A 13,338-nucleotide genomic window follows, 5' to 3' on the forward strand; every position below is an offset into this window, starting at 1 on the left:
ATCACTCAAATTGATTAACTCGTCATTTATCTGATTGCCTTCTGCAGGATATTGCTGTGCAGAAATGGGTTAGTATGTTACAATAGTGGCCATGGTTCAAAAGTAATTTACTAACTGCGAAACACTTGTAGGTGGCATGAGGTGCCTTATAAGTAAACATCCGATTGGGAGTCCTTTTTTAAACGTTTAGCAATATCTGGAAAAAAAAACGTCATAATACAATTGGACTGCAGTAGTTTGAACTTTAATTTTACTGAACTATAAAACCCAGTATAGCTCCTGTAAAAGCATACTGCCACCATTATAATAGATGATGCATGTAAACTGGGTGATGCTACATTACTTTACAATAAAGCCATGCTTCTTAAGCTCAGTGAAAATCTGGTTTCGCAGCTTACCTGGCAAGCATTATAAAGCAGCTGATGTTCAATTTTCTTAATCCCAAGGATCTGCTGGAACATCTCATACAATTGTTCCTTGCTCAGGATGAGCTCTGACACTGCACTCAAGGCCATGCGGGCAGGCTTACTGCGCAGATCTTCCTCCCCTCTGTAAATGGCATCAAACTTGGCCATCCAGGAACTGAGCACAGTCTCCTTGCTGAGGCCATCGATCTCAGGCAGGCTGCGGACCCTCTTTTCAATGTTCTTCTTGAAAACATCGCGAAAGTCGTTTGCAGAGCATCCTCCACTGTGAACCATCCTGGCTACACGGTCGCTTTTCAGAAAGCTCTGGTTGGGGGGCAAAAAGAGAATACTCCGCGTTAAATTTCAGCAGCACATGACTTCGCAGAATAAACACACAGCAAGTGGCTGAAAGTGATGAAAATGCAGAGCAATATGAAATGTAAAAGCGGTTAAAATTTCAGATGTGGACCTTTTGAAATGCCTCTAAATTGCACCCAAGTCAAACCCAACAGAGAAGGAACTTTAGATATTGCAATCTTGTAAGTTAATGCATTGAAAAGTCCATGCAACACTTATTACAAATGCAGAAACCTGATAACTGACATAAAAGTTCTTACTGACGATATTAAAAGAACAAAGAGAGTGGGTAAGATATGAAGGTAATGGGAGGGCCTGTGGGAGTAATACATTTTAGCTTGATTTCGCTTGGTGCTGTCCCTTTAAATCCAGTCACAAAGTATGTAACAGAAAATTAAAAGACAATTGCAGTTAATTTTAAATTTATGGCCACTCTGTGGAGGGAGCTGTTGTGGGATGATTTCCACTGGCGGGGGTAAAGGAATGGTTGGCCAGACATTATTTTCCATTGTTTTGCTCATTACATATGCATCCGCAAGGTGTACAACAATGATTCTCACACCCTGATGGGCAGGATGTCATTCCTCCCGCCAGTACCTCATGGACAGGTGACACAGCCGTGAGAACTGCATCTTCACAGCACCAGAGACTCGGGTACAATCCCGCCTTCGCTGACTGTCTCCCCATTCTGCGTAGATTTCCCCCAGGTGTTCTAGTTTCTTCCCACCATCCAAAGATGTGCCGGTTCGGTGGGGTTGCGTGGTAGGACGGGGGAGTGGGTATAGGTAAGGTGCTCTTTCAAAGGGCTGGTGCAGACTCAATGGGCCGAACGGCCTCCGTCTGCATTGTAGGGATTCTATAGTTCTATCCGTTCCACCTTTGCGCGCCCACTCCTCCATCTTTCATTGCTAACCCATTCTTTCTCTCCCTTGTTCATCCTCCACGTGATTCCCGCTGCGACCACCCAGTCTTAAACATCGCCTGACGTTTACAGATACTCCCTCAAAGAAGACAATGCAGTGGCCACTCACCATTAATCATGGAAGAAGCCCACAAGGCCAGATCCACTCCAATTATATATATTGCACTGAATGTGAACCTTCTAATTTCTTGGTGGTGGAGAACCAAATTTGGAGGGGAAACTTAACTCTGGAAATCTGGACTTTGAAATGACATGTTAATGCATGCAAAAGGACTTCCTGACATCCTTTACAATTCCGAGAACATAATTGCTAAAATTCAACTTCTGTCGGGAAACTGCTTTTTGGCTTCACGCCAAATTAGGTTCGCCTCCGCCAAATTCCAGCTGTAAAAGCTGGGGAATGTGGGCATATTGGTGGGGGGTGGGGTGGGGTTGGCAGGTGTTGGGGGGGGGGGGGGCAGTCAGGCATTTCCTTTGCAATTTCTTTAGTTATTTACATGACAAACCAGATTCATAACTGGGCAGCACGGTAGCACAAGTGGCTAGCACTGTGGCTTCACAGCACTAGGGTCCCATGTTCGATTCCCCACTGGGTCACTGTCTGTGCGGAGTCTGCACGTTCTCCCAGTGTCTGCGTGGGTTTCCTCCGGGTGCTCCGGTTTATTCCCACAGTCCAAAGACGTGCAGGTTAGGTGGATTGGCCATGCTAAATTGCCCTCCGTGTCCAAAAAGGATAGGAGGGGTTATTGGGTTACGGGGATAGTGAGGGCTTAAGTGGGTCGGTACAGACTCGATGAGCCGAATGGCCTCCTTCTGCACTGTACATTCTATGTTCTATGTTCTACATATCAGTAACTCAAGTCGACAACGGTTGTGGAATATATATAACCTAAATTCCCTCGCAATTTCCAAGAATAATTTCATGTCAGCTCTGCAGTGCCGACAAATATCTGAAGAATACAATTCTCGATCAATAAAGTGTTAACTCAAACGAATAGTTATCTAGTGTAGCGAACAGAACACGTTATGATTTTTCCTTTTGAAAAGCATTAATCTAATTTCTGGTGTAAAATATGTATTATAATAGTTATTAATTCATTGCTTCATAATGTTGCACAGAAACTTACAGCACAAAAACAGACCATTCAGCCCAACAGGTCTACCTCAGTGTTTATGCCACACCTCAGCCTCTGTCCACCTTACTTCATCCTGTCAACGCATTAACCTTCTCCCTTATGTACCTACTTTGTTTGCTCTTCAGCACATCTATGTTCAGTCACACCATGAGGTGGGTAGTGAGTTTAAATTTACTTCACAGCGTTAACAGTGAAGTTTAACTTGTGATGGCTGTCTCGCTCATCAACCAACCACAGGAGTTCCTGAGTTAATAAGAGTTAACCATAGTTATTTGTATTTAGCCGTAATATCCAACTGCAATCTTACATCATAGAAACAATTAATAAACAGTTTTTTTCATTTACAAAGCCGTTTTCTGAGCACTTCAGCTGACTCGCTCATCAACCAACCACAGGAGTAGAATTCAGTGCAGACATCAATCAATTCCAGAAGCTAAATTAATTGGAACGGTTGTCCTGTTGGTGAGTCTGGACAGATTGCCAAAAGCTTGCTCAGACACCAAGGACTGTGAAGTTCCTCCCAAGTCAGGGAGCTGGCATCTGCAAAATCTGTTGTAAAATCTATAGTACAAAGGTTGCAAAAAATGTAACAGTCTGGATAAGGAAAAGGCCCAAAATCTTTTAAATTAACTTCCTGCCTCTGTGGAAGTTGTGTCTTTTTACACCTTTTCCGTACTCAATTAGAGCCTTTCTTCTATTTCAACGCTGATGAAATATTTGAAATAGACAGCGGATTCCTCGCTTGCTGCTCATGGTGGGTTTGGTGCCGAACTGGTGTGCACAATCTGGCGTGTAATGGTATGTAGAATATCATTTGTTTATAATTTAATAACCGAACTGTAAGTGAGGAGAGGTGTCGTATGCATGGCCTGAGATTCTAGCATATGACCACAGGTGGTGTGGTGACAAGAGGAGGTCACTAGAAGACAGACCTAATGAAGATACAAGGTAATCTCCTACACAGCACAGAGACAAAGAATCTGGACAACAAGGACAGACGTATGTCAAACAGTTCCTGAGTTAATAAGAGTTAACCATAGTTATTTGTATTTAGCCGTAATATCCAACTGCAATCTTACATCATAGAAACAATTAATAAACAGTTTTTTTCATTTACAAAGCCGTTTTCTGAGCACTTCAGCGACAAAGACCTCGCCATCCGAGTGAGCAGAGAACATGACACCAAAAGATCAGAAACCCACCCGCGTAAACTCAAGTTGCAATACTCCCAATGGCGGGTGGCTCTTCCCGCTGGCTGGTGCTGTGAACATCATTTGCATCCATGATTGCCCATTAGAACAGCTGCCCAATGGCATTCCGTCAGGCTTTCCAACCTTGCATCATGTCAGCGTGAAATGACGGTGTTCTAAAACCCAATTGATAAGGAGTGGCATGCACAAGGTCATAGAATTTACAGTGCAGAAGGAGGCCATTCGGCCCATCAAGTCTGCACCAGCTCCTGGAAAGAGCACCCTACCCAAGGTTAACACCTCCACCCTATCCCCATAACCCAGTAACCCCACCCAACACCAAGGGCAATTTTGGACTCTAAGGGCAATTTATCATGACCAATCCACCTAACCTGCACATCTTTGGACTATGGGAGGAAACTGGAGCACCCGGAGGAAACCCACGCACACACGGGGAGGATGTGCAGACTCCGCACAGAGAGTGACCCAAGCCGGAATCGAACCTGGGACCCTGGAGCTGTGAAGCGATTGTGCTATCCACAATGCTACCATGCTGCCCTACAATGCTACCGTGCTGCCTTACAATGCTACCATGCTGCCCTACAATGCTACCATGCTGCCCTCCATTCTCCAGAGGTAGTCCTCCATTCTCCGGAGACTTTGTGGTGAGTGGAACAAAGAAATTCTGGCAGAGTGCTGCAGTGCCCCTGTTGCGCTGTACTCCAACCTGCTGAGGCACACCAGTTTCTGCCATCCATCTCCATGCCAAGCTGGTCTTTGTGGACAGCAGAGTGTTGCTGGACCCATGGACTCTCCAGGGTCACCCTAAGACCATTATTAGGCCATTTGGCCCATCCCGTCTGCTCCGCCATTCAATCATCTCGGATCAGTACTGTGCCTGGGGCTGGGAATACAGAGGACTTCTTGACCTTGGTGCCACACATCATTGTCTACATGGAGAGGACTGTACTGCGAAACCAAGGTCCAAAGATTGACCAGGGGTGGAATGCTGTGTGAGGGCGATGGGGCTGAAGACCACAATCGGGGCAATGTGGAAAGAGGGTAATGCAAGTAGGGGTGGGGAGGGCAGCAAGAGTTCACAATGGCAGGCAGAGGGGGAAGGAGGTGGAGAAAGAAGATCCAATGGAATGGAATACAGACGGAAGACCGAGGGGCGGGAAGCTGGACCCGGACAACGCTGCCATGAAAAGCTTATGAACAAGGGAGTCAAAGGGATACCACATTGTGTACTCGAAGGGGTTGCATGAAGACTCCAGAGCGGAGAGTATACGTCCAAGTGGGGCATGTACACCTCTCGGTGATGGGTTCTGGGGGAACGTGGTTGAATCTCGGAATAGACTTCCTTTTGAAGTTGCTAGCCTTTTCCCTCTGGGTTGCTGACATCCTGCGCGGTCTGGTGAAGACAGGTGGGCTGAAGAGAGTGATACGAGTGTGCTGGGCTCGTATTTAAATATGGCACCCGGACCTTTGAACCTGCCAGCTGATGGTAGGGAGACAATCAACTGCCAGGTGAATCAGTGGGGAACTTGCTTGTGCACAATTACTGAGGTTTCAAGTGCAGATTCTGGCATGGGACGTGCCATTCTGACGTGTGAAACCCACCACCACAATTAGTCTTCGAAATGGGAGAATTTCACCCATAAATTTCTCCTCGCCAATGCTGCCGGATGTGCAACATAGTTCCAATGCACCCGTTTTCATTTCCGTTTCTAGAATTCACAGATTTTTCCTTTAATTTGAAGACTGAAGGATTGACCTTCACGAAGAGAAGTGAAGTTCTGGAGGTGAAGGGAGATTAGACGTGCAGAGATAAATCGATGAGGGCATGCTGAGAAAAATACCTTTGACTTTCCAGGATTGACAGTTAAATAGTAAAACGTACAGTGACATGAGGAATAGAATTTGGTCGGAGTACAGGAGTTTCTGCATTAATACAGTTTGAGGTACGAGGAGATGCAAACCTGTAGCATCACCACTGGAGAGAAGTTTAATTCCAGTGTCACAGGTTGACATAGTTGGCTTTGGTTATACACACAGACATTGGAACAGATAATGAACAAACATGAAACACAAATGTGACAAATTGATGGCGGCATGATGGCACAGTGGCTAGCGCTGCTGCGTCACAGCATTAGGGACCCGGGTTCAATTCCGGCCTTGGCTGACTGTCTGTATGGAGTTTGTACTTTCTGTCAATGTCTGCGTGGGTTTCCTCCGGGTGCTCCGGTTTCCTCCCACAATCCAAAGATGTGCAGGTTAGGTGGATTGGCCATGTTAAATTGCCCCTTAATGTCCAAAGATGTGCAAGTTAGCTAGGCTGCTCTTTCATGGGGTTGATGCAGACTCGATGGGTCAAATGGCCTCCTTCTGCACTGTAGGAATTGTAAGTGCAATGATGGTAAAATTCTGTCAACAGAAATGGAAGCAGCAATTTTTTCAATACATATATTAACCTCCTTTGAGGCAGTGGTCAGATGGATCGTATGGATGATGATATTTTATTCCATTGCTAAACTTGCATACGTGGATTTACTAGATGCCTGGATTTAACAGAGAATACAACCAGCAAGCCACGACATGAAAAATAACCCATGAAAAATGATTGCACTTCAATCGTAATTCATTGTGTGAAATGTGTGAGAGATATGTAATTCTCAGTGTTAGATAAATGCAGATGTTATTAAATTCATGACAACTACTTGCTAAAATGAAAGCCAATTAAAAGAAAATTTTAATGTAAGGGGTTAAGCATTAGAATTTGTAATGCTTAATTCTAGATCGGAACCAGTTGTTTCAAAATTTGAACATACTGGGTTCAAATTAATCATAATTACAAAGCACTGCCATGGGTCACTGTTATGCAAGAATGGAAAGCATAGAACAAGCACTCATTATTTAATGTTCCTTTGTCCTTTCTTAAGGTTTGCTCTTTTAAGTGCTGTAAATATTCAGCCATTTCAATACATGGAGACATGCAGTGGTGATAAAGGGCGAATGCATTCTCACGCACAGTGCCCAGTACTTAACACAACACTGAGCACTATCAGCCTGTTGAGAGACAATTATTTTCCCTCCAGACTGCAGTGAGTATTTACTAAATGCCACACAAGATCACTTGTAAACCACTTTTTTTTTCCCTATAATTACATGCACTTGGCCACTTGCACGAAAATTCCCTGTCAACGGGGCTCTGCCTCAGTCACCAATGCTGCAGTTTAGCTGTGGTGTGCGATCTGCAGCTGGCGACTTCCCAGCATGTGCCATTTCCCCGGCAACACTTCAGTGGCGGATGGGAGAAAGTCCACTCGTGCACCAGAGCACCAGCGTCAGATTACGCCAGCACTAGTCACAAGCATTTGGGCCAGGAAGGAGATGGGTACATTCTCAGATAGAAAAAAAAAAGGACATTTTCTTTTCTCTTTTAAACAATGTGGCATTTTTAATCTATTGCTACAATTTCTCTTCAATCTAACAACCGGTGTCAGCTATGGCTTAGTTAGTAGCTCCCTTGTCTCGGAGTAACACGATTGTGACATTATTGAAATGTTCAGTATACAAAGAGTTAATGTCATGTTACAATTAACCTCGATATGGAGCTAGATGCAGTGCTATATAAAGCACTAACTGTCAGAATCCTGGGAAAGAGAGCGAAGGCTGAAGTAAAGTGCATAGGAGAGCCCTAGAGAGGATACAGTGCAGTTAGAGCAGGGGTGGGCAAACTTTTCCGTGCAAGGGCCACATTCAGAAATTCACAATTTTAAAGGTCCGCATAGTATATTAAGTAAAATAATTACTTCACCCGGTTATGATTCTGGGCGCCTCATATAGAACACAGAACATAGAACAGTAGAGCACAGAACAGGCCCTTTGGCCCTCGATGTTGTGCCGAGCAATGATCACCCTACTCAAGTCAACGTATCCACCCTATACCAGTAAGTAACCCAACAGCCCCCCCCCCCCCCATTAACCTTAAAAATAAAAATAAAATTTTTTTTTAAATTAAAATTTTTTTTTTTTTTAATGACTTGTTGGGCCGCATGCGGCCCGCGGGCCGTAGTTTGCCCACCCCTGAGTTAGAGTGTCGAGGCTAGTGTTAGTAGAGTGTAGATTACTATAATTATTGTTTGCCATAGGAGTAAGTGGTCGAGCTTAATAGTGTAAATTAATGTTAGCTTCATTAATGGACCTAGCGTCTGTGGTCTTTGTGAACACCATGACATCCATGCTGAAAACAGCATCAGAAAGAACACCATAACAGTTTCAAGTCCCACCCCAGGGCTTCAGCACAAAAATCCACGCTGATACTCCAGTTCAATACTGAAAGAGTGCTGCACTGTCGGAGGTGCTCGCTTTCGATAGACACATGAGACCAAGACTCTGTCAGCCTTGTCAAGCAGCTGTAAAATATTGTATGCCACTATTTCAAACTGTTGTGTTATTCACTCTGGGGTAACACGGACTGCAACTGGATGCAGATAAACTGTAAAGCATACACCAAACTTAGGCGTTGGTTCTATACGATTTATTGAACTTCTGTTACAATGCACACAGCTGGCTCTGGGTTGACACTCTACCACTCTAAGTGCACTAACTCTAACTAACTGGACCAGACTAGCTCTGAGCCGCATGTAGAAGGTGCTGACTGATATATATATACTCTGACTGTCACTACAGTTGTCACCAGTGGAAAGAGGTGGAGTGCTGATGCCTTTTGTGTTTTAAGGTAGGAAGCCCGCCTCTAGTGTTCTGTCTGGTGATTGGTTGTGTTCTGTCCTGTGTATTGATTGGCTAACCTGGGTGTCTGTCACTGCCTGTCTTTACCTCACGATGTGTATGGGTGAATATTTTGACACAAACGAAAGCAGCAGAGCTACCCCAGAATCCAGGCCAATATTTACCCTTCAATAAACAACACACAAAATCCAAACAGATTGTCTGGCCATTATCACTTTGTTGTTTGTAGGAGTTTGTTTGCCGTCCATTTCCTCTATTACAATAATGACTAAACTCCAAAGGTCAGCAGCAAAGCACTTTGAGACATCCGGTGGTTGTTAAAGGCGATATATAAATGAAAGTCTATTTTTCTTGTTACTGCTGCGAAGTAAATTAAATGCTTCCATAAATGATGAGGTTAAACAAATAGTTTCAGAGTGTACTGGTGCAATGATAATGAAACCCAAGTGTTGCCTTCCCAATGGACAAACATTACCAGTTGAAATTAGAACAGGTACCAGTTTCTGACAGTGTAACAACAGACCAGGGAAAAAACCTTGCAAGTCGGATTAATTAAACCCAATAGATTCAAATTATTAAACAATTGGTTTTCACTTGACCTCCAATGCAGGAATTCTCTTTCAGATGTCTGTTTTATTTTTAAATTGAAGTGTTAGCTAGTTTATTAAGTGCATTTAGACAGTGACTAAATAAAAAACATTTCACAGCATTTAACACAAGCAATTATTTTCAAATGGCTGTTGCTGTTGTTCTGTGGAGATGTCTTGATGTAACAGGCAGTCCTGTGATATTAGCTGTTCATTCTCTGATAAAATTGAGGGAAGAGTATAACACCCCCTGAATCAGGAGTGTTGGGAAGTGGTGGGGGCAGGAGGATAAGAGGTGGAATATCCCACCGTCCTCCTGTCTCTTTCTGTTGGCAGAATGGGGACACAGCATAATACAGTAAAGCTATCAAGTCAAGGAAATACAGCTGTATTAAGTTTCAAGGGAGTAAGGCAAGGCTGAATGGCCTCTACTTCGATTCCAGGGGAATAACAGGAAAAATGGATGGGTTAAGGGTGAGGATGTACACTTGGGATTGTGATCTAGTAGCCATCACGCAGACGTGGTTCAGGGAGGAGCAGGATTGGCAGCTCAACGTCCTGGGATATAGAATCTTCAGACGAGACTGAGGAGGGGGTATTGCATTATTAGTTGAGGAGTCAGTTACTGCAATAAGAAGAGTTGATGGGCCCAATCTACCGGCCACGTTGGCTAGAACAGGAGCGTGGTGGGGCAGGTAGATGCCGGGGGAAGCCTTATGCGGGCTTCCCGGCAGCCAGTAACGTCATGAAAATTATCCAGATCTCGCGAGACTTCGGGATCAGGATCCCACCTATACAGGGCGTGACCCAGCCATGCTTGCTTAAGTCGGTTTTAAACCAACTTCAACGACCTCGTCTGGGATCTACCAGCCTCCCAGGATCTAGCAGAATCCCCAGGGCGTCCTTAGCCGGGTGCCATAGTAAATATTCAGACCATTTTTGATGTATCCTTTCCATATTCTTAGAGTTGGTGTGTATCCCCGTGCATGGTGCATGGACACTTTGGTATATGAATTTTAAATGACTTAAATATTTTTACCCAATTGATCACCACTTCCCCCATTATAAACAACAAATACCTTAATACCTGTGTAAAAAGCAATAGAGATGGGCAACGTGATTCAAAAAGAATGGGAGCAAACAGTACTGACCAAGTTTCAACCAGATCTGTAGAAAAAAGGCCCTTTGTTTATTTTGTTGTTGATTGGTTAATTTGTTATTGAAAATAATTTATCTTGATTTAGGTGAATTGGACATTTTGAATTCTCCCTCAGTGTACCCGAACAGGCGCTGGATTGTGGCGACTAGTGGATTTTTCACAGTAACTTCATTGCAGTGTTAATGTAAGCCTACTTGTACAATAATAAAGAGTATTATTATTCAGGTGGTAGTGCCAAGGTGCCTGTGTTCTAGGGGGAGGGACAGCGGGCCACCCTGCATTGTTCCTGACCACCCTGGGACCTCCGATGGCCTGGGTGCCCCCCTCCTCCTCCCCCAGGTGCCATCTGCCTGGTCCACATTTGTGTGGGTCAGTACTGAACAATAATAATAATAATCTTTATTATTGTATCATTAGGCTTACATTAACATTGCAATGAAATTACTGTGAAAATCCCCTAGTCGCCACAATCCGGCGCCTGTTCGGGTACACCGAGGGAACATTAGGAATGTCCAATTCACCTAAATCAAGATAAATTAATTTTCAATGACAAATGGGTAAAATAATTTAAGTCATTAAAAATTCAAATGCAAAAGTGTCCATGCACAGAGATACACATCAATTCTAAGAATATGGAAAGGAAATATCAAAATTTGTGCTAGTTGTAAAAATGTCCTGAATATTTGCTTTTTATGCTCTGCGTAGATTGTGTGGATAACAGTTATTAAACAGAGTGCTTGCAGACAGGGCAAGGAATTTATGATTTAATTTTCTTCCAAATATGCCAGGCACCATCTTTCTGTTGGAGCTTAAATCGAGGCAGTTAATCTTATTTTTCTTTTAAACAGACTATTGAAACGGCAGGAAAAATATTTTAATCTTAATAATAATGTTGGTCTGGTAAATTAACGATGAGATACAGCTGTACTTTATTGCTCAATCAAACCTACAAAAGACTCGATCTTTAATTGTTTATTATTTGCGTCCACGCAAAAGTTATTTCCAAGCTCCTTATTCAATCCATTCAAGAGGGATTCTGTGTCCCAGGACGTCTGGAATGGGTTCTCTGATGGGACGGTGAATCGGGATGGAGGCCAGTCGCCAATCCGAACGTGCTGCCAGGGTCAATGAAGTCCACCTTGCGCTCCAGAGGGGGATGTAAATAATTGCAAGTGGGTCTTAATGATCAATTTGCATCTATTTAACGGGCCGGACGTCCGATGCACTGCTTCCCGTGATTCTCCAGACGCCACACTGGGAATCACATGGGCGCTGATCACTTTTGGTCTCTATCAGTGTGGCCCTGGCATGGTGGACCTCGACGTGGGCCAAGGAGGCAACTGTTGTTCCCTTTGACCACCATGAGATCCACCACGCCAGGATCACACTGGTGGAGGCCATCTGACCCCATCCAAGGGCCCCGCAACAATGCATTGCCTGATACGTCTCCTTTATCAGACCTCGCCTTCATACTCCCCCCCCCCCCATCATAGGGGGACCCCCCCCCACAGGGACGCCCTGCCTAAAGGAACCCCCTATTCAGACTTCCCCCCCCCCCCCCCCTCCTGTAAAAAGGGAATTTTGTCTGGAAGCTCGAGAGCGATCCAGACAAGGGCAGTGGGAAGCATTACAGCTGTAATACTTATTGCAGTTCTAAGTGTCCATTCCTCGAAGGAGAGCTGCTTTGGCTGCATCTGGTTCCCGCCGAATCATTAGCTGCAAGCCATTCATTGCTTTCAAGTAGTGATTTGTAAGTGACAGCTTCTACAAACTATCTTCAGCTTTGATCCATTCCTATCCCTTCAGGGTTCAGTGGCCTAAGTGGTGAAACACCAATGTTTGTGACCAGTGACCACATCAAAGAGATGTAAGTGCATTCTAGGCATTAAGTGCATTCCAATCACGTGATTTCACATAGTCTCCCAAAAGGAGAATACAGCCCAAGTGCTCACTACATGTATGCCCCTCAGTATCTGATTCCAACTGAAGTTGGATAAATGTTCGAGCGGAAATATTTACAGGGCTCCGGGTGGAGCAGAGGAGATGGACATATTGGACAGCACTTTCAAAGTGCCAGCTTAGACATGACAGGTTGAGTTGCCCCGTCTATTCAGTGTAACTTTATACTTCTCCGAATTAAGGAATAACCTGAATACAAAAGCACGTTGTAGAAGTGACAAGCCCTACATGAATTAATTTAACCTTTTTTGGATGAAAGGGTCATCAGCTGCGAATATTTAACTGCCAATTGCCCATTTAAGACCGATGATGAGATTTGTTTTCTCTCAGAGGGTTGCTCGTCTGTGAATTTGTTTCCTCAGAGAGCAGTCGAGGCTGAGGCCATATTCAGGGCTGAGTTAGCCAGATAGACATGGGAGTCAAGTGTGCTGAGGAGGGGGCAAGGCATTAAAATGGAGTTGAGGCCACATTCAGATCAGTCCTGATCTTCTCAAATGTAGGAGGAGGTTTGAGAGGCTGAAAGGCCTACTACTGCTCCTAATTCATAAGTATTTTCACATGAAAAGCATTTTACAATTAAGCAAAACTCAAGTTTTGAAATTAAGTTCATTTTTTTCTCCACAGCAAGGGGAATGCCCAAGGGACCCAATGGATGCAGCAATGTTAGCTACCCACGCGCTAAATTTTGAAAAGGAAGATATTGCACAACACAATCACCTTCAGGTGTGCAGACCACCTTGCAGTTCCGGTCCAAGTGTTGTACACAATTCACTGGTTTGCACACAATCACAGGCCAGGCTGGTGTCTCTGATCTGTTTGCAATGATCTCATGTTTCAATGTAAGTCATTGGACCAACTTACTGCCA

General features: G+C 44.2%; 1 protein-coding gene across 31 annotated transcripts in view; it reads right to left on the bottom strand.

The window, feature by feature from the left end:
• cadps2 (Ca++-dependent secretion activator 2) overlaps positions 1-13,338 on the bottom strand; it is an 858,338-nt gene that overhangs the window by 573,179 nt on the left and 271,821 nt on the right. For all 31 annotated transcript variants that reach the window (XM_038780116.1, XM_038780122.1, XM_038780121.1 and 28 more), the window contains exon 3: positions 399-731. In XM_038780116.1, coding sequence (XP_038636044.1) covers positions 399-731 — 333 coding nt within the window. The remainder of the gene's footprint in view (positions 1-398; positions 732-13,338) is intronic.

This window comes from Scyliorhinus canicula, chromosome 20 (genome assembly GCF_902713615.1).
Source record: "Scyliorhinus canicula chromosome 20, sScyCan1.1, whole genome shotgun sequence".
Lineage (NCBI taxonomy): Eukaryota > Metazoa > Chordata > Chondrichthyes > Carcharhiniformes > Scyliorhinidae > Scyliorhinus > Scyliorhinus canicula.